General features: G+C 38.4%; 1 protein-coding gene and 1 long non-coding RNA gene across 32 annotated transcripts in view; one reads left to right on the top strand and one right to left on the bottom strand.

Annotated features, from left to right (window-relative positions):
* The window catches only part of GPHN (gephyrin), a 241,640-nt gene extending 222,888 nt beyond the window's left edge, over positions 1-18,752 (bottom strand). For 3 of the 31 annotated variants that reach the window (XM_026671162.2, XM_087951543.1, XM_087951547.1), the window contains exon 1: positions 18,474-18,633. In XM_026671162.2, coding sequence (XP_026526947.1) covers positions 18,474-18,537 — 64 coding nt within the window. In that variant the 5' untranslated portion in view covers positions 18,538-18,633. Of the gene's footprint in view, positions 1-16,759; positions 16,782-16,829; positions 17,835-18,473 lie in introns of those variants that run through there. The other 28 variants (XM_087951551.1, XM_087951538.1, XM_087951554.1 and 25 more) reach the window with 21 other exon arrangements.
* LOC148133372 (uncharacterized) lies at positions 17,206-20,022 on the top strand. Its single transcript, XR_015746712.1, has 2 exons — positions 17,206-17,373; positions 18,090-20,022. It is a non-coding gene; the product is annotated as an uncharacterized LOC148133372 (long non-coding RNA).
* The last annotated feature ends 775 nt before the right edge of the window (positions 20,023-20,797 follow it).

Below are 20,797 nucleotides of genomic sequence, written 5' to 3'. Positions count from 1 at the left end.
ATAGATGAGCCAGTTGCTGGAAGCAGATTCCCAACCAAAATGGCTAATGTAAGGAAGGACAGTGCTGATCATGAAAGACTCCACAAGGGAACAGCACTGCCCAACTATCAGCCAAAACCCGCTTTCCCATAATGTGGAAATTCCTATCAGATACCATAGTCATCAAGTTATAGGATCATATGGGTCAGTACATTAGGTCAGCTTGGAAGGGCACTGGGAACAGTGTAAATCACATCACATATTCATTTCATATTTGAAATATTTTTGGCCCTCTTTTAGGCTGTTTATAAAACGCAAATCTTGCACTCTTTATGACTAAGTTATAGCATGTATTGAAATATAATTCAAGTAAAACACACTGTAATTTTACAGCAATTTCAGCTTCACAACAGCCCATATGACCTGAGATGTTCTTGCCATACTATCAAAGAAAGCTACAACTGTTTTAATTTACTCCTTTAGCAAACATAACACAATCAATTTAATTACAACCCAAAATCAGTAAACTTATAGTTAGACTGTTGTAAGAACATGAAAGTATACACCAACATGTTTCCTTTGTGTCACATGGAACTGTTCCACTATTTGAAAAATACATTTGTGGATTCAATAATAAAATAATAACTAAGAGATCCATTAGATTTAATATATTTGATACATTATGATTCCAACATGAATTATGGTTGCCTTGTTTTGGCCTAATATTCACAATAGTGTTAATATGATTTAGGGGAAAGTATAGGTAGTCCTTGATTTACAACAGTTCACGTAGTGACTGTTCAAAGTTACAACGGCACTGACAAAAGTGAGTTATGACTATTTTTCACACGACTATTGCAGCATTTCCATAGCCACGTGATCAAAGTTCAGCCACTTGGCAACTGATTCACATTTATGAAGGTTGCACTGTCCTAAGGCCACGTGATCATCTTTTGCGACCTTCTGATAAGCCCAGTCAATGGGGAAGCCAGATTAATTTAAGAACTGTAGTGGTTCACTTAACAACTATGGCAAACAATGTCATAAAATGGGGCAAAATTCACTTAACAAATGTCTCACTTAGCAAAAGACATTTTGGGTTCAGTTATGGTTGTAAGTCAAGGACTAACCATAATACAATTTAACAATGTCAATGTGATATTAAATTACATATAAGAGCTTTGAAATTCTCTTTCTTGGAGTGTAACAAATAAGATAATTCTTTGTAGGTTGAAAATAAATAATTAGTTTTCATCATAATATTTTGGATGGAAGAAATGTGTTTACTCCCACTCTTTCAAATAGTCTTTTATCAACATAATTGAAAGATTGGTCAATATTGTTCCATTTGGATTGGGTTTAATTTGCGGTTAAAAACTCTTACATATCAATCCTTTTGGGAGTGAGGGAGTATTGAGATTTATTATAGTTATTTGGAGTTTTCTCCCTGTTTTTAATAACCTTTATTTTGGATTATAGTTATTTTATTTTTCATTCATTCATTCATTCATTCATTCATTCATTCATTCTCGAATTTAGATACAACCCATCTCACCCTCAGAATGTCTCCGGGCAACATTTTTACAGTGTATATATTGTATGTTTATACTTAGCTTCTTGGATGGCAATCTTCAAGAAAAAACAAAGAAAGTTCAGGTGTGTTTTGAAAAGCACCTTTGGGACAATCATGACCTGGATGACTAAGAATCTCCATAGATATTTACTTTTTTATATATAGCAATAAAAAAGTAAAAAATAAAAAGGCAATTACAGAGCACTGGTTCAGAAATAACTTGAAGTTTTTGTTTTGGGTGAGCCTAATTAGAAAAAGAACGAGGAATATTAATACTGTACTTGAAAGAATTAGCAAAATTGAGAAATCTAAATATTCACATTTCAGGAAAATTAGATCTATAAGAGTCCAAGAGAACTGTTGAGTTTTTATTTTAAACTGTCCAAGTCTTTTGTTTGAAAAAAATGAAGGTGGAAAAAGAAAAAATGGCACATTCTTAGCTAACACATTATGGAATTTTCTAAAACCATATTAAGATGGATTTTACAATCTCTCAATAGAATAAAAAGAGCAGCAATAAGGAATAATTTGCATATTTCAAATGATGCAGCAACATCAAAACCAAGTTACTTTGCAAATATCAATTCACAGAATGACTAACAGAAAATGACATAAGCTGAAATCACTTGGATCCAAAGAGAAAATAGAAATCAGAAGATAGATATTGTCATAAAAATATCCCAATAAAGAAACAAGAGACAATAATATAATAAAACAGTATGTGTGTGTGTTTGTGTGCTTGTGTGTGTGTATCAAAATTTTTTAATAACCAGTTCTGTGGGCGTGGCTACATGGGCGTAGCCATGTGACTGGGTAGGCATGGCTTCTTCTTTTTTTTTGCAGCACCGCCCCCTCCCCCCATTTTTTTGCCTTCTAGGCCTCAGGGAAGCCTCCTGGGGGGGCGTTTTTGCTCCCAGAAGGCAAAAAATGGAGCCGGGGGGGCACGCAGCACCCCCCCACGGTTCGTTATTGGGCCTCCTGCGCCTCAGGGAAACCTCCTGGGGTGCATTTTTGTTCCCAGGAAATTTTCCTGGGCATGCCCCCCCGCTCTGGTTTTTTGCCTTCTGGGCCTCAGGGAAGTCTCCTGGGTGAAGCAGTAAAACAGTGAGGGGATCCTGGCCCAGTTGATCATTGGAATAGCTGATCGTCGGGAGAGGCAAAAATAGAAATACCTTAAGGAGTGACTGGGTGGGGGAGAATGCAGTCAGTGATGTTGGGCATGCGTGTAATGTCACATATGCGCAATAAGGACTGACTGGGCGGGTGAGCGGAGGGGGCGGGGCCAGCCAGGGGCATGATTTGCTGGTTCTCCGAACTGCGCAGCATCATAACAACCAGTTCTGTGGAACCGGTTCAAACCAGTAGAATCTCACCCCTCTGTGTATGTGTGTATATGTGTACACACACACATACACACACACACATATATCCCACAATTGATCCAAAGTAGAGTTTGTATAAGATACGTATTGAAGATAAGATCAGGATTAAAAAAAAACCCTAACACTGGATCACATATAATATCATTACTATTATAATATCAACTTCAACCTGATCATTTTTTACTATTATAATGCCAAAATATTTAAACACATATTATTTCCAAAAATAGAAGTAAAATGAAGCTTAACATTTCATTTTTGCCATGTTGTGATCCAAAGTTTATTTTTTGTAATATTCAACACTTAGAATAATTAATCATGAGGTATTGATTTTCCTTTCAGTTCCATAAGTCAACTTCCTTATAATATCAATTTTCATTTGGAAAATACTAATTTCTGACCTTTATAGGGAAGTCTTCATATGTTTGCTAATTAGGACCAGTGCTTCTGATCTTTTGTTAAGATGTTGAAAAGCCCAAAGATTTTTCTTTTACAAAGTCCACAGAGATAAACTTGGAACATGTCTTTCATGTCAAGTTAACTCCAGAACAGGCAGATTAAAAATAGAACTTTGACAGTGAAAGCATATCAGTATTTAATTAATTTTCCTCTTTCCTTCTTTTGTAATGGAGAAATTACAGCAATTCATCTCAACCAGAGATGTATATGTTTCCTGAACATTTGCCTGTTGGACTATAGCTCAAAGTAATAGAATGAAACAGGTGATAAACTTGTTCACTATTACACTATTGCACAGCATAAAAAATAGATTTTCCATTATTCACTGGTCTAAAAATAAGATTTAGTCAATTATAATTGAATCATAAACCTTAAATTAAAATAAGGCTGCAGTTCTAAATTATCTTATTTGAAAAGTTAACATTATAAAAATCAATGGTCCTTACTTTAGGAAAAATGTGCTTTGAATAAGAGCACTATTGAGAATATTGTTATTTTGTTACACAAATCAAACATGTCTGTGTAGTTATGCTACTAGTGGAATTTGAGCAGCCATATACCGATTTGCCAGGTACTATAATCTCTAGAAACTTCTAATTTGCAAAAATAGCGTGCTTGAGTTAAAACTGGACTTTGGTTGAACCTGTGGCATACAGGACAAAATGACCAGCACTCTCCATAATTAATGGAAAATGTGGAAATGGAGAAATGGAGAATACAAGAAACATTTTATTTATTTGTTTGTTTGTTTAGATTTCATATTTTTAAACCGCCTATCTTCTTCAGAGAAGGGCTCTGGCGATGTACAATATAATCCATAAAATTAGCATTAAAGCCAGAATAATTTAAGCTTAAAAAGTTTTTAAATTATAATTTAAAATTATAAAAAATAACATAAAATTTCAAAAGATGAGAATGTATCTAATATAGGACATCTAACATTGGTAATGTACTACTACATACTTTCTCAATCCTATTAAAAATGTGAAAGTCTCAATCTTCCTAATAATAAGAGAAATAGCCAAAGACATAAGGAGATAAACATGAAATATGGAAGATTGCAACTTGGTAAGTAAGAAAAATAGATGGTGGAATGGACAGGAGATAAGAGAGAGATGAAGAATGTCACACTTAACTCAGATTGGAAGGCGAGAAGGCAGAGATTCAAAAATACAACTCTTTGATATGTTAGTTATATCACTGATACAAAAGCCATAATTATAGTAGAAAACAAGTAATTTCCAACCACACATACAGCTACATATTTCATTGTGCCATTGTGTTATTAATGTGTTGCTGTTGTGATTACTATTTGTGTTATTAATAAGTTACTATTGTCCATTACTATTTGTACTTATTCTGGTATTGGTGTGTGTGGCAAACTTCAAGTGTATATTTAATTAATGAGTATTTAAAAACAGGTAAATAAGAAATCCCTTGGTACTATCAAAATATTTTTGAAAGTAGAGTTTGTGTCACTGGAACATTTAACCCTTTAAATTTATCAACTTTCTAAGGTTTATCTTTGGACATATTATGCACCACAGTAGTCCTCAACTTACAACCACAATTGACCCAAAATCTCTGTTGCTGAAAGATTTAACGAACTCACATTTGTTAAGTGAGTTTTGCCCCATTTTATGAAGTTTCTTGCTATAGTTACTAAGTGAATCACTGCAGTTGTTAAGTTACTACCGTAACATGGTAGTGTTACTGACTTAACCCCATTGACCTTGCTTATTAGAAGGTTGCAAAAGGTGATCACATCATCCTGGGACACTACAACCGTCATAAATATAAATCAGTTGCCAAGCATCTTAATTTCTATCATGTAACCATGGAATGCCTCAACAGTTCTAAGTGTGAAAAATGGTCTTAATCACTTTTTTCAGGGCCGCTGTAACTTCAAACTGTCACTTCTATTGTAATTTGAGGACTATCTGTAATTCATTATAATCAGAAAGCCTTTTCTTCCAAAATGAAGCATTAGCCTTTAATTCAGTATAATTAAAATACTGATTTATTTTATATATACAAATTCATAGAATATATATATACATATACACACACACACACACACACACACACACATGCATACATACATACAAAGACACAGACACACACTTTATTAGTCAGACTTTATATTCATTTTGTGTTGTTCACTCTTCCTGAGAGTGCCTGACCCCAAAAAACTGCTTCAGCTGATTATGATATCGCATATTGGTTTGTGTTCAGTCACTTGCATAGTTTTAGACTTTCAACAAGTAATTGGAAAGTGCTGGATAAGATCCAGAGAAATACAAGCAGAAGAAAGTACAAAGAGCTACTTTCTCATTTAGCTTTGTCTTCCTTCCTAGAGACCTCTGAAAACCCAATGGCCTGCTGCTTTCTTGCTGGCAGGACTGAAATAAAGAGAGAAAGATATTTCTCCCTTACCATTTTTAGACAGAATTTAAAATGAGTTGAATAGATCACATGCTGAATGGGGGACATTCCAGGAGGCAAGAAGATCTACAGTTTCTGTCACACATTTCTGACCAGCCCACACAATTTGCATTTCTTCTTCTTCTGATAATACTTTTTCCAATTTTGGGAGAAGGAAAGAGGGGGGGAAATTGAAGGATCAAAAGTGAATGAGAGAACATTTCTGCTATCAGTGTGATGTCACAGAATTACCACATACAAAGTATGATCAAAACTTTCTTCCAGGTTCCATTTTGCCAAATTTTCTCAAAACATCAATAGTAATTCCCAAAACAATGAATTATACTTTGGTTATTTCCATTTTCAAACATTTATGTTGTGGTACTCCAAATAATGAAAACATACATAAAAAACCCACATATCCTTGTGAGACTGCCTGGCTGAAGCAAAGCAGTTGGGTCATGGGCTTTTTTTTTTTAGGGAACGCAGATAACAAGCACATATATTTTTAAGAAGGGGAAATACTGGGAGGCACCTGTATAGCAGCAAGTACACTGCTCAAAAAAATAAAGGGAACACAAAAATAAGATATCCTAGATCTGAATGAATGAAATATTCTTATTACTTTGTTCATTACATAGTTGAATGTGCTGACAACAAAATCACACAAAAATTATCAATGGAAATCAAATTTAGCAACCCATGGAGGTCTGGATTTGGAGTTACACTCAAAATTAAAGTGGAAAAAAACACTACAGGCTGATCCAACTTTATGTAATGTCCTTAAAACAAGTCAAAATGAGGCTCAGTAGTGTGTGTGGCCTCCACGTGCCTGTATGACCTCCCTACAACGTCTGGGCATGCTCCTGATGAGGTGGCGGATGGTCTCCTGAGGGATCTCCTCCCACACCTGGACTAAAGCATCCCCCAACTCCTGGACAGTCTGTGGTGCAATGTGGAGTTGGTGGATAGAGTGAGACATGATGTCCCAGATGTGCTCAATTGGATTCAGGTCTGGGGAACGGGCGGGCCAGTCCATAGCATCAATGCCTTTGTCTTGCAGGAACTGCTGACACACTCCAGCCACATGAAGTCTAGCATTGTCGTGCATTAGGAGGAACCCAGGGTCAACCGCACCAGCATATGGTCTCACAAGGGGTCTGAGGATCTCATCTCGGTACCTAATGGCAGTCAGGCTACCTCTGGTGAGCACATGGAGGGCTGTGCAGCCCCCTAAAGAAATGCCACCCCACACCATTACTGACCCACTGCCAAACTGGTCATGCTGGAGGATGTTGCAGGCAGCAGAACATTCTCCACGGCGTCTCCAGATCCTGTCACATCTGTCACATGTGCTCAGTGTGAATCTGCTTTCATCTGTGAAAAGCACAGGGCATCAGTGGTGAAGTTGCCAATCTTGGTGTTCTCTGGCAAATGCCAAATGTCCTGCATGGTGTTGGGCTGTAAGCACAAACCCCACCTGTGGACGTCGGGCCCTCATACCACCCTCATGGAGTCTGTTTCTGACCGTTTGAGCAGCCACATGCACATTTGTTGCCCGCTGGAGATCATTTTGCAGGGCTCTGGCAGTGCTCCTCCTGTCCCTCCTTGCACAAAGGCAGAGGTAGCGGTCCTGATGCTGGGTTGTTGCCTTCCTACGGCCTCCTCCACATGTCCTGATGTACTGGCCTGTCTCCTAGTAGTGCCTCTGTTAGGAATATAAGTCACCTAACAGGTACTTGGGTTAGAAATATAAAAACCAGGATAAACATTTTAAAACTGTAACTTTAAGAAAATGCAAAACTGTAATTAGGTGTGGTTTCTCAAACGGCCATAAGATGGAGCCAGAAACCTGGTTTGTTCTGGTCTGAGTCTCAGAAGTGAGTGTGAGTGTATCTCTGTTTCCTTCTGTTGGAAAGTATTGCCGTTCCTCCATTTCTTCTAATTGACTGATATTACTGGATTTAATGTAAGTCTGATACTGAACTGTTTTTGACACTGGAATTTGATATTTGGATTATCCCTGGATTGAAAACTGACTGATTTACTTGTGAATTACTTTGGATTGCTTATTTTGGACTTTGCTTAAACCTTTCTGGAAGTAAAAACCTACATTTACTGTACAGTGTATCTGTGTACTCTGTGTGTATTATTCCAACACTACTCTCTATACGTCTCCCTGTATGCGCTCATTCTCCTAACGGGGAATTACCTCAACAGCCTCCATGCTCTGGACACTATGATGACAGACACAGCAAACCTTCTTGCCACAGCTCGCATTGATGTGCCATCCTGGATGAGTTGAACTACCTGACCCACTTGTGTGGGTTGTAGACTCCGTCTCATGCTACCACTAGAGTGAAAGCACCGCCAGCATTCAAACGTGACCAAACCATCAGCCAGAAAGCATAGGAACTGAGAAGTGGTCTGTGGTCACCACCTGCAGAACCACTCCTTTATTGGGGATGTCTTGCTAACTGCCTCTGCTTTCCACCTATTGTTTATTCCTTTTGCACAACTGCATGTGAAATTGATTGTCAATCAGTGTTGCTACCTAAGTGGACAGTTTGATTTCACAGAAGTGTGATTGACTTGGAGTTACACTGTGTTGTTTAAGTGTTCCCTTTATTTTTTTGAGCAGTGTATATTTGCTGTACACAGCATATTAAAACAGGTAGGAAAAGCAGAGAAAGGCTTGGGGGGAGGGTTTTGGGGGTGGGGGGATTACAGTAGATGCTGCAGGAAAGTGGTAAATGTGGCATGAAGTGGAGCCTGCAAGTCCAGAGATTCTGGCCCTGAGATAAGGAGGGAAGAAAATCCTTGTAGAATATGTGGTGAGACCTGGAGGATGGACTGCATCATGGTAAGGAGTTTCAAATTGTGAATAGTGTCATAATTATGGCACTTCAGATATTGAACAGTAGAACTGTGAAAATTAAAAACTTTGGCAGAAAGATAGCCAGGAGAACTCACAGGCATTCTATTATCAGCCATTGAAATAAGGAAAGAAAAAAGAAGCTGAAATACAGCACAAGTGAAAATAAGGGAAGGAGTTGAGACATTGAGAAATAAAGTGTGTGTGTTGGTTTGTACTTATTAGCAATAGCAATAGTACTTAAGACTTACATAGTGCAATACAACTAGTCCCTTCCGGAGCTTACAGCATGTTTTGGGATAAATACTCCGTGGCACGTTTTCTTACGGCGCTTGGTGTTTGGTGAAATGGCTTTCTACACTTTCTAGGCGGTTTACAGAGTCAGCATATTGCTCCCAACATTCTGGTTCCTCAGAAGGATGCAAGGTCTTGAGTGGTTCAGGATTGAGCTCCTGGCTGTGAACAGAGTTAGCCTGTAATACTGCATTCTAACTATTGCAGCACCATGGCTTATTAGGTGTTGCAAAGTATACATTATATTTTCACTTGCATTTATTAACTCATACTACTGTATTATTATAATCATCTTAGAATAACCTCCCTCATTAGTTTAAATGCGGTATTTTGTGTGTGTAAAGCTCCTATCCTGGCATTCCTCTGACAGTCCTTTAAAATATATACAAACATGATATTAAATTTACTTATACTCTACAAAAATATTTTAGGTAAATATTAAAAAATACTGATATTTGTTAGGTCCAAACATATGCAGCAATGGAATGAAATGAATATAAAATTGGGAAAACACAACGTTAGGAGAAACTCAGCTGACATACAGATCTTTGCTTATTTTATATATGTAGGAGACCTTGTGGAAAAAACTGCAATATAATTTCATGACTGGTAATATTCAATAAAAGCAAAATGAGCTAATTTATAAACATGCAAAAGTCTGTTGCAATGTGCTTTGCAGTAAAATTGGAAAAATTACTGTGGAGCATAAGGAAAGATGATTATAGCACACCTATTATAACTCATTGAAGGAGTTGTGTTTGCTTTAATAAATTACACGCTCATCTGTTCCAAACCACTATAAAACTCTTCAGATGTCAGGAACTGCAGAAAAGTCCATTGTCAAAAGCCTGTGCATGTGGAAAAGAGCCGCTCCTGCATAGCTTTCCAGCTATGGAATTTTTCTCAGAAATTACATTCGATTCCCACATTCTCGTGGTTTAGATTTAGAAAAGATGTAGAGATACATTTCTTTCACAAGCTTCCTATTGTTAATTTATTTTTATGTTGATTTTATTAATATTTATGTTTATATTTTGTCTTGTTATACTCATTACTTGCAAAAAAAAAAATTTGTTTTCTGAAATTTTGTTCTATTGTACTTTACTAATTTATTTGATTCTTTTTGTTAGTTCTTGTTTTTATTTTTATTTTTGGTTTTAAATATGATTTTACATTGTGTAAGCCGCCTCAAGTCGCCATGGTGAATAGGTGGCAATATAATCAAATAAATAAATAAATAAAAATAAAATACAAATAAGTAAGTCTATTAAAAAACCCATTGCCACTCTCACATCTGCTGTTTTATCTAGGTAGCCGGAACTGAAACCTGGCTATTGTTTGGATTAAAGTGGAATTCCTGCCATATCATCCATCGCTTACAGTTCAAGAACAAAAATGAATGTAAGTATATGCAAGTATACATGTTGTAAACAGGCAGAAGTTTCCTTCAAAGTAAAGAAACTACATATCATACATTCTACTGTAGCTAAGGTTCTGCAAGCAGCTGAGCCTCATCACATCAAGTGTCCAGATCATTCCCACCATCACCATGCCTTTCACCTCCCACTTCCAGTCACAACTACTTGCAAATTTGCCTCCTTTTCTATTCCAGCCTATCTAAAACAAAAAAATAGCAAAATACTTTATTGAGAATTCAAATCAGGTGTTATTTTATGAGAAGTGTTTCTGAACCTTTTAAACTGAAAATAGCATTGCTGTGAGCATGAAACAATTCTGGAATAGCACTAGCACACTTCCAGTAAGGTTGAAATGACTGATTTAAAATTCAAAACTTTTTGCACAACTTTCGCAGACATCTACCCTGAAGTTTTACTTACCACAGCAAGGAACTGAGTCAACCAGATGCTTTCTCTTGGGACATAATGTTATCTAAAGGCACTGATACAATGGAATACCTACATCCTTAATACTCCATGGTCCTTACTGATCATGCACTCACATTACAACATCTATCTGGCAAGCTTGCTGATCATCATTTTTCAGAAGCATCAATATGCTTCTGTTGGCTTTTTTGGGTCTGAAAAACATAGCATCGCTGACTGCAGGTAGTTTTGAAAAACTTTTAGTCATTCATAAAAAGCAAACTGTATTTCATGTTTGCTCATTCTTTGTATGCATATGAAATGAACTGTTTTGAGGGTTTTTTAATGTTTTAACACAACTCCTGATTCAAATCTGCTCTCAAATTATATTAATCTTATAAATCTCTGTAGCCCTAATTAGACTTGGTTTTTTTTTTTTGCTGTAGCATCAATAATATATATGTCAGTTTATCTATTCAAAGAAGAGGATAGAATAAGAACCAATACTTCCACCGCTATAAATTGTGTTTAAATAAAGATATTTTAATAAATGGAACAGCAAAATATTCCAATGAAACTAACTTTTTTGCTACCGGTATTTATTTCACATAATTACGACTGTTTCCTATATATCTGCCAACGATGAACAAGTTTCATAAAGCCATCACAAAAGTACTCCACATTTTCAATCAAGTCCTGATAGTACTAATTATTTCCACCTCTTCACATGAGTCAAACAGATGCCCCTAAATACATTCCTTCAGCCTTGGGAAAAGATGTAATTCACATGACACCAAATGGCAGATGGGGGCAAGATGGTGAGATCCAACTTCACAACTAACTCTTTGGTGGCTTGTGTGGTGGAAACCCAAATGTTATCTTGCTCTACAAAATGTAGAGCTTGTATTTCTGAACTCTGCTTGATTGATGTTTAAAGTTTTGACTACAGCAGTGTAATACTCTTGAGTAGACAGTGGCACCAAATTCAAAGAAATCTATATAAATCATACTATTTGCATTCCCCCCCCCCCCCAAAAAAAACCCCAAAAAACTGTAACTAGGAGTTTTCCTGGCAAAGTCTCAGTTTTGATTTTTTTTCAAATGAAGCTTTGTAATGATAGTCCATTGAATGATGCTTCATTTGTGGATCATAAAGATAAATCAATGCTTGTTCAGTTGTCAATTTGCTGTGATTAAACTTCTCACCTTCCTTCTCAGAGAATGAAAACTGATGGTAAATTTCAGACCTGAATACTATATTTCTGTCATTACCATGCAAAGATTCTATGTTGCACAAACCTTCTGATAAACAGTAACATCAGAATTACACATTAATGTGACCTATAGGTTTGATAGTATTTTTTCTTTGAGTATTCTGCCAACTATCTTTTAAACACTTCATCAATCTTTATTGTGTGATATTGGTTTCTATCATAGTTCATTCATCCATTCTTGATCACAGAAATCACCCATTCTTGATCACAGAAATAAGCTTCTCTCAGTTCAACTTATCAACAATCATCACCATAAATAACCTTCAAATAAAGGAATTCCTTCAGCTGTCAAAAATCAATCATAGTGCACTGTTTAAAGCATAATAATAATTATTCAATGCAGGCTTCCATTTAATGAACAACAACAATATAACATTTTCTCACATCAACTCCTCATCAACTGAACTGAAAGTATACATGCTAAAGAACACATCAGAGCTTCTGGTCCATCAGTACTGCCATCTGTTGGCAAGTTATAAGAGTGAAGGTAGTGTTCAACCTTTATATAAACAAAAACAATGTAAAAATCCATAGCTATTTCTCATCAGTATGGTAATGAGTAAAGAAGAGTAATATCCTTTATGATCAAAAGTCAATAAATCACAGAACACTATACCATACATATATAGAAAAGTGAGCAGGAACTTACTTTAAAGTAGTAATGCTTCTCATAGCAATATTAACAAAGGGATTTTGGCCAGAAAAAAATTCTGACTAAATGTCACAGTATTATTTTACTGGACTGTGTATTGATTTACAGACAATGTCACTGGTTTATATGTCAATTCAGTTACGAAGTGACTTCAAAGTCTTAAGCAAAGCATTCCCATACTCCTTCTCCACTGAGAAAATGCAACCTTATTGGGTTGTCTTACCAATTTTGGAAATGAATTAGATATATTTTGAACACCTACTAGAGCACCTCAATTTGTTGTGAATGGAACTACCTGCACAATGTATCCCACTGACAAAAAGAAAGAGATAATTATGCTCATTCCTGTTTCCCTCCTAGAAAGCTGAAGAACCTAAAGCAAGGGTCTTCAAACTTGGTAAATTTAAGACTGGTGGACTTTAACTCCCAGAATTCTTGAGCTAACATGACTGGAGGAGGAATTGTGGGTGTTGAAGTCCACAAGTCTTAAAGCTGTCAAGTTTGAAGACCCCTGGCCTAAAGCATCCAGAAAAATAATGTTGGGAAGACAGGAGGAACTGACAAATAGGAAGCTCACATTAAATATGAATCCCTTGCATAAACTAACAAGTGACTTAGAAACCAAGCTTATACCAATTGCTCACATTATACAGAAATTAACATTTTTAACATTTTTAATTCCATTTATGAATTTGCAAGTAAAGCAAATTTAACTGAGATTTTGATATATACTCATCACCATTTAAACAAATATTACCAGTTCTTTCAAAATTGAATTAGTATTTATAAAGTAAACAATTAATATTTTTATACATCAACATTCTTTTTATTCTCTTATTGAGCCTGATTCAGCAGTACAGTGCTTCTTCAAGACACTTTTTAACAAGACAATCAACAGTATGAAACTGCATATTCATTAAATATGCACAACATAGAACAGCCTTTCATAAGCAACTTGAATGCTTAGGACATAAATGTTCTCAATTTCAGTTCAATAATCTTTATTAAACTATTACTGATCTCACCGTTAACAGCATCTTTAATACCTTTACCTTTAATAATCATGTTTTGGTATAGTTTCCCCAGCAAATGAGAAGGGTCCATAGTCAGTACACTTTCCTCTCAGATACAAACATGCACACACATAAATATAGAGTCTCCTCGTACCCACTGACCTACAGATAGCACCAATCACCTAATCAGCTAGGAAAGAGTGTGAACAGCAGACTGATGCTGGAACAGCTGAGGAAAACACCAATTAGTCAACTCTGTCTCTCTTCCCAACACTACACATTTGCACTTTAGGAAAGGGAGAGACTAATCAACAAGAGAGCATGAAATGGGGGAGGGTGAGTTTTGTAGACTATGCAGAAGATAGCCAAACCATAAGCTGTATGTAACTAGTAGCATTGATTGCAATAAATATTTGCTATGAAAGATACAAATTGTCAATTTCCTCCATGCAACTTGCTAATACACAAGTCATTTATAGGAACTATAATCTGATTTAAAAAGAAAAAAAGATGCTTGAAAACCTAGTAAGGATAGAATAAGTCTATATGTTAATGTATTTTATTTAGTTATTACGTGATAATTTGGGCATCTGAGCACTAATATGAATTTTCCTTTATCATATTTATGTTTTAATATCATCTTTATGACACATACCTGGATACATAAAATACCTTATTAAAGTGATTTTGCCTCATTTTATTTATTTTGAGGAACAGCAGTTTTTCAACCCAGAAATGAGAACATAATCATAATAACATATCTTATAATATTATTTATAACTCACAGTATTTTATATTTTTAAGCTATAATGCCATTTTCCCTGCAATGTTATAAAGGTTATCTAGTACTACAGAATTATAAAACACAGAACATCAATGTCTCTCTCTGTGTGTGTGCATGTAGCTGGATGAATGGATGGGTGGATAGATAGGTAGGTAGATAGGTAGGTAGAATAGCACTTTATGTACTTAAAAGGGAATGGAACAACTACCTTTTGAGGAAAAGCTATAAATGTTGCAGCCCAACTAAAGAAAGTCATGATAGAAATGCACATGCATTGTGGCAGCACTTAGACAATCTTGGATGAACTCATCCAAAGCTACTGGTAGTTTCAAGCCCAATATTTCTTAATCGTTTTTTCCAGCTTAACAGAAAATTAATGAGTTTGGAATATACATATTAAATACTCCCTATTCTTTGAAAAGTAGTTTAGAGCTAAATACTCAATATAATAGTTTACATTCCAGGGTTAAAATAAGACTGAGTGATGTTAAGAAAAAATATGTATTTACCATTTAATAATAGTTTTGCCACTAGAAATTCTTTGTGAAATAATTTTGTCAAGTATTATTAATAATACCGGTGTAAAACTTATACAAGAAACTCCTACAATGAATTATTTAAGGAAATAATGCTGTCCATTTTACTTCACATTATGAAATTAAATATTTTTTATTATTGTACAATATCACCATAAAAGTGGCCAAACCGCTTCCCCCAGTAGGGAGACACAAAGACACAATAAAGATAAATCTAAAATTCTGGACTTCAAGTGCGCCAGTTTTCAGGAGCTATGGCTGAATTCCTTCAACTCAGTTAGTTATATAGGAATTGGAGTTAAGAAAACACTAACAAAGTATATTTAATTACTTTATCGATATCATAATTTAAAAATGTAGCTTCTGATTGCAATGTATTTGGCTACAGTTATGACCTTGTCAGATTACTCTAGTAAGCAAGAAACAAAACTAGACACTATTTTCTTATTTGAAAGTATTATTGTCAAAATCTCAGTATGCTTATAATACTATAAGATCACTGACATTTGCAACTATACAGGAGCACCTTGATTTTACCATATATAAAATAGATTTACGACTGTTTTTTTAAAAAGCCCAATTATTCTTGCTTTAGTCTCAAAAGTCATATTAAAAAAGCAGTAATTATAGAGCAACATAATGTAGTATAGTGATTAAGACAATATTTCCTAGCTTTGGCAATTTTCAGGTGCGTGGCTTTCAAATTCCAGAATTCTACTGCCAGCATAGCCATTTATGAGAATTCTTGAAGTTGAAATCCACACACTTCTTAGTTGCCAAGATTAGGAAACCCTGGCTTAGGGAGTTAGATTGGTACTGGGGAGATCCAGTTTACCTTCAGATCCAGAACCTACCTGGTGACTTTGGGCCAGTAAATCTCTCTTCCTACCATTTATGTCACCAGCTTTGTTGCCAGGAAAAATGATAGGAGTGCTGTGAATGAAACCTTGAGTTTCTGTATGAAAGGTAAATCAAATGAATACTAAACTCCAAAATAAAATTTGAAATACATAAAGACTTCACATTTAACTACCTCCTCCAATATGGCTGTAGTCTCTATAAATAAACTTGCTTCCAAAGACATAGGTGGAAAACCCAGAAATTTTGCTTATTGCCAATTTCTACCTGCACGCAGACGGTTAATATGGAGTACATTTCTTCCTATCAGCACCTTCCATAGTTTTATATTCTATATGCTATGATAGTAAAGAAAAAAGAGGAAAAAACTACTTATTCTAATCTATTCTATTAGCAGCTACTGATAATGAATATCAGTAACTGGTAGTTTCAGTACTAAGGGAAGAGAACAGCGCATCATCCGACTCAGGGATTTCCCTCTGTCACATTCAGGCTCAGGAAGGTTCCAATTAGCTATTCATAGACCGACCATAGACTTCCTCAAAATCTGGGACAGCCAAGCATGCAACATGGCAACACAGAACACTCTTTTTAAGGGAGTCATTGATTTCATACCAAGGCTACATAAACACATTTCCAATTAGCCATTCAATTTAGCTTCCCACTATTTTATCTTCTTTCATTCTCTATTTATCTCCTTTCATTTTTCAGTACAAAAACAAATCTCACTGCCCAGTTTAGAAAAATGTGTTTAAAGTGCAGAAGAAACAATTCACTTTAGGGAGAGAATTCCACATCTCCAATTTATTTAATAACTGAGCCATTTTACTTACTGTTCACAAGTCAAAACACCCTAAAATGAGAAACGGAAGGAAAAATAAAAGCTTTAGTTTTATAACTCACCACAAAAATAGGCAACATCCTGGAAGTTATTTTCCAAAGGTAGGGCCGGCATCTCTAATAGGCATAATAGGCATAACTAACAATATTTCAGCATCTCAAGAACACCTTCACTCCCAACCCCTGCCACTGAAGGGCATCCTGCTAGAAGCATTCCTCCTTCTCTATACTTCTGCTCATCTTCTCCTACCAAAGTGCCCGAACAAATGGCAGTTCCAGAGATATTTATCAACCCAAGAAGCAACAATGAGAGAGAACAGCCACTGTCTCTCCTCACTCACCATTTCTCCCCTAAGGGAGAAAGTTAGGCTCAGCCCCAACGATTATCCAGCCCAGTGCAAGCATAAGAGATACAAAAGGCAGTGCTCTTTATTGCTCTCTCTTTTGCAGGACCACCCAGGCAAGGGAACACTGGTAAAAGAAGGGGCCACTTGCAGCCACTTGCTCACATGCTGTCTCTGAAGAGATGCGGTCAGCTATTTCTACAATATTGCTCGGGGAGAGGAGAGCAGTTCCCCGTTACCCCCGGTGGCTACTTTTTCCTCAGGTTGGGTGGACTTGTTCCTTGATTCGGTGGCTCCTTCCACTCACTTATTATGCCGGCGGTGCAACTGGAAGGACCGGACGCTTCGGGCCCATTCCCAGCTGCCAGCGCCACCTAAAGATAAATGTGGAGGCGTCGGTAAACTGTCCCTCGGTTGCTCCGCTCGCCAAGGCTTGAGCGGAGGAGAAGGTGGAGGAAGCTACCGGAGCAGCGGCTGCCGTTTCTCCCTCCCTCCCAGCAACGTAACTGGGAACGTGGGCCCACCGCGGGCAGGTTGCCGAGGGCTTCCACCCAAGACTCGTGACCGTGCCTTTCCCCCACAACACCCCCCCCTCCCTTCCCCACGATCCTTCCTCTCTCTCTCTCTCTCTCCACGCTTCAAACGCTCGCGGCTTTCCCCCAGAGTGGGAAAAGAAGGAGGGAAGGGCAGAAGAAGTGCCTTCCGCCGAAAGCGGTCCGGGGGAAAGGGAGGAACGGGGGGGGGACGGGGGGGGGCAGTGGTTTTCCCACTCCGCTCCCCTCACGCCGGGCTCGGCACAAGAGGAGGGAATCACGCCGCCCGTCCAGCAAGGTACTTTTCCGGAGTCTCCCGGTTGTCCCTCCGCGCCCCAGGCAAAGCCGGTATCTCCGGGCTGGTTTCCCCTCACCCCTCACCCCCCACCCCACCAACGCCTCCTCCTCCTCCTCTTCCTCCTCCTCGCACCCACTCTCTCCCCCAGGTTATTTACGGGCCAGTCCCCAGCGGGAGCGGCGAACTCGAGGCTGCGGCACTGAAGAGCCTCCCGCCCGCATGCGGCAACCAGAGCAGCGCCCAAAGCCCCACCACCGCTACGCTCGCCCGCCAAGGCGGCAGCTTTGCCCGCGCTGCTCCTCAGCCGAACCCCCAGCCCGAGCTCGGAAGGAAGTGAGAGGAGCCCCCGGCAAGCGGCGCTCGGGGGTCTCGTTGCAGGGACGGCGGCGGGGCCACAGAGGAGAAAGGTGGCAGCGGCGGCGGCGGCAGCGGCGCGGCGCCCGCGGCGGGTACACCCTGCACGGAACGGCCTGGCGGAGAGCCCCAAACCGCCCGGCCACCTCTGCCCGGCTTCCCCGTCGCGGTTCGTTACCTGTGAGAACCCCGACGCGGATTTGATGGTCGTGGTTCGTTAAAATCATCCCCTCCGACGCCATGTTTCCCAGCGCAGCCACCGCACTGACAGGGAGGCGGGTGGGGGGGAGTTGGGGGAGAAGGAGCGCGAGAGCGAGGAAATGGGGGAGGAGGAGGAGGGGAGAGGGAAAACGGGTGAGGTGGAGCGAGGGAGGAGGGGGGCGGAGCCGGCCTCGAAAGAGGCGGTCCCTGGGAGCGCGCGCGGTTAGGCCGAACTGCACGGAGAGGGGCGGGCCCGGAAGGGAGGGGGGGGGGGCGGAGCCTTTGGAAAGGTCAGACGAACCAGAGCTGCCCGAAGGAGGAGCCAAGTTCAACGCGGGCGAGATTTTAGCGAAAAGAGGATTCCTTTAAACGCCCGGGTTCAGTCGAAAGCAATCGAGCGCTGAGGACTGGTTTAGGCAGTGGCTTCTCTTATTCTGCTTCGGTCTTACTCCTTCAGATCCGATTGGATTGCGAGAAGAGCCGGGGTGGTCCTGCTGTAGCGGTGCGGAGGGAATACGAAGTTGATGGCTTTTTTTAAAAAAAAAAAAATTTTGCGCAGAAAACGTACGAATCTCGCCTGCCGGCAGATTCCCCCAGTAGCTCTTTTCCATATTCATGAAAACAGCAAGACTTGTGTTGGAGGGATCACGTCCTGCCTTTCGCTGGAATATGCCAGTGTGCTGTTGCGTGCGCTTACACTGCGCCGACACATGCATCAGTCACCATTTTTACATCCACATGTTATTGACTGCACCGCGAAGCATTGGCATATACCGCACTGCATTCATACGTGCAAGCTGCCGCCTGCACCTATTGCGATTGACGGTTACCCGGCACCTCTGCAAACAGGTTGCATTTATTCACATGACACCCACGTTTGATGCTCTTATCTATATTGTATGCACGGCATATGCAGCCCACGGGAATTTCTTGGTATGGCAAAGCGTAAAAAGGCAGTGAAATGGAAGAAGTTCTGTGTTCGGGTAGAATCCTATTTGAGCATTTAATTCGCGTGTCAGTGCAAGTCTAATACAACGTGTTCTCTTACTTTCTGTTCACAGTCGCTGCCTCGTATGAACCTGCCACTGCAGTTTTACACACCTGCACGGCTTGCAAATGCATAGAGCAAATAGTACCTAATTGTACTGTAGCACATTTCATTTGCTATGCATAGACACAATCTTTGCTATCACATGCATAAATGGCATGGTGTGAAGACGGAAATTAGCATTACGTGGCAATGTGGTGTCAAATCTAAACTATAACAAATTGCCCCCAAACTACAAAAAAATATTCCACAAAAGTCCATCGATTTTAAATAGATACATCCTTCCACACGTACATTCCGGAGCATTTTTAGTTGCTGTTTCACTAAGGTCAATGGCTGCACACAGACTGAATAAAATATAAATTCTTTATGCAACAAAAATAAGTTAGAATAAAAGGAGTAAATATTTTGCAATTGGGCCATAAGCTTTATTTTCTAATAAAGTCTAATAAAATGCAAACAAATAGTTTATAATTTATCTGATTTTTTTAAACAGTGTATTTAATCTTACTCTGTTCCAAGAACTTGGAGCATTGCAACATAATTAAACAGAAAAGGAAAAAATGAAGTAATCTGGTAAAAGATGTCAAACATCAAAGCAAAAGCTTAAAAGAGCATGAGGAACTTCCATGTGCAGAACACAAAGGTAACTTCAACCATTTTTTTAAAAAAACCTATACATTAGGAGCTTATCACAGCGGAACCTATCATCAAAAGAGAATCCTTTTTATACCTCATTATATGAAGTCCATATAATATTTGTAGCCTAATACTCTGTGTGTTTACTTGAAAATAGCTTTCATTGTTTTCACTGAAGCTTCTTCCAAGGTACATATTTATAGAATCCTAATTTAAAAGGTACATATCCAACGTGTTGTTCCTTTTCAGAGTGAGTAGTGCTGTACAAAGCACAAAATTGCTTTGGTAAGCCAAAGCAATTAGAGGCATGAAGTTAGGAAATCTATTGAAGCATAACTTTGTCTTTTCCATCCTTTCTAGTCACTTCCTTTCAATAAATTTGTTATTGAATTCTCATTCATTCTCTCTATATGGCCAAACCATCTCAATGTTCTTCTTTCTTACTGCTCACTCACTTTATATTCACTCCACATTCATACTTGATCTTATTTCCTCTTGTTTTACCCACACTTGTAACTACCTCATTCCCACTGAATTCAACTTACATTTATGTTTCTCCTGATGAACTTCCATGTAACATTGTGAGTTTTAATATATTATGCTACAGAGACATT

Source organism: Notechis scutatus, chromosome 1 (genome assembly GCF_049901735.1).
Source record: "Notechis scutatus isolate UNSWTSFEM ecotype Mainland chromosome 1, rNotScu1.2, whole genome shotgun sequence".
In the NCBI taxonomy this organism is placed as follows: domain Eukaryota; kingdom Metazoa; phylum Chordata; class Lepidosauria; order Squamata; family Elapidae; genus Notechis; species Notechis scutatus.
This window is presented reverse-complemented; position numbering and strand designations above follow the sequence as displayed.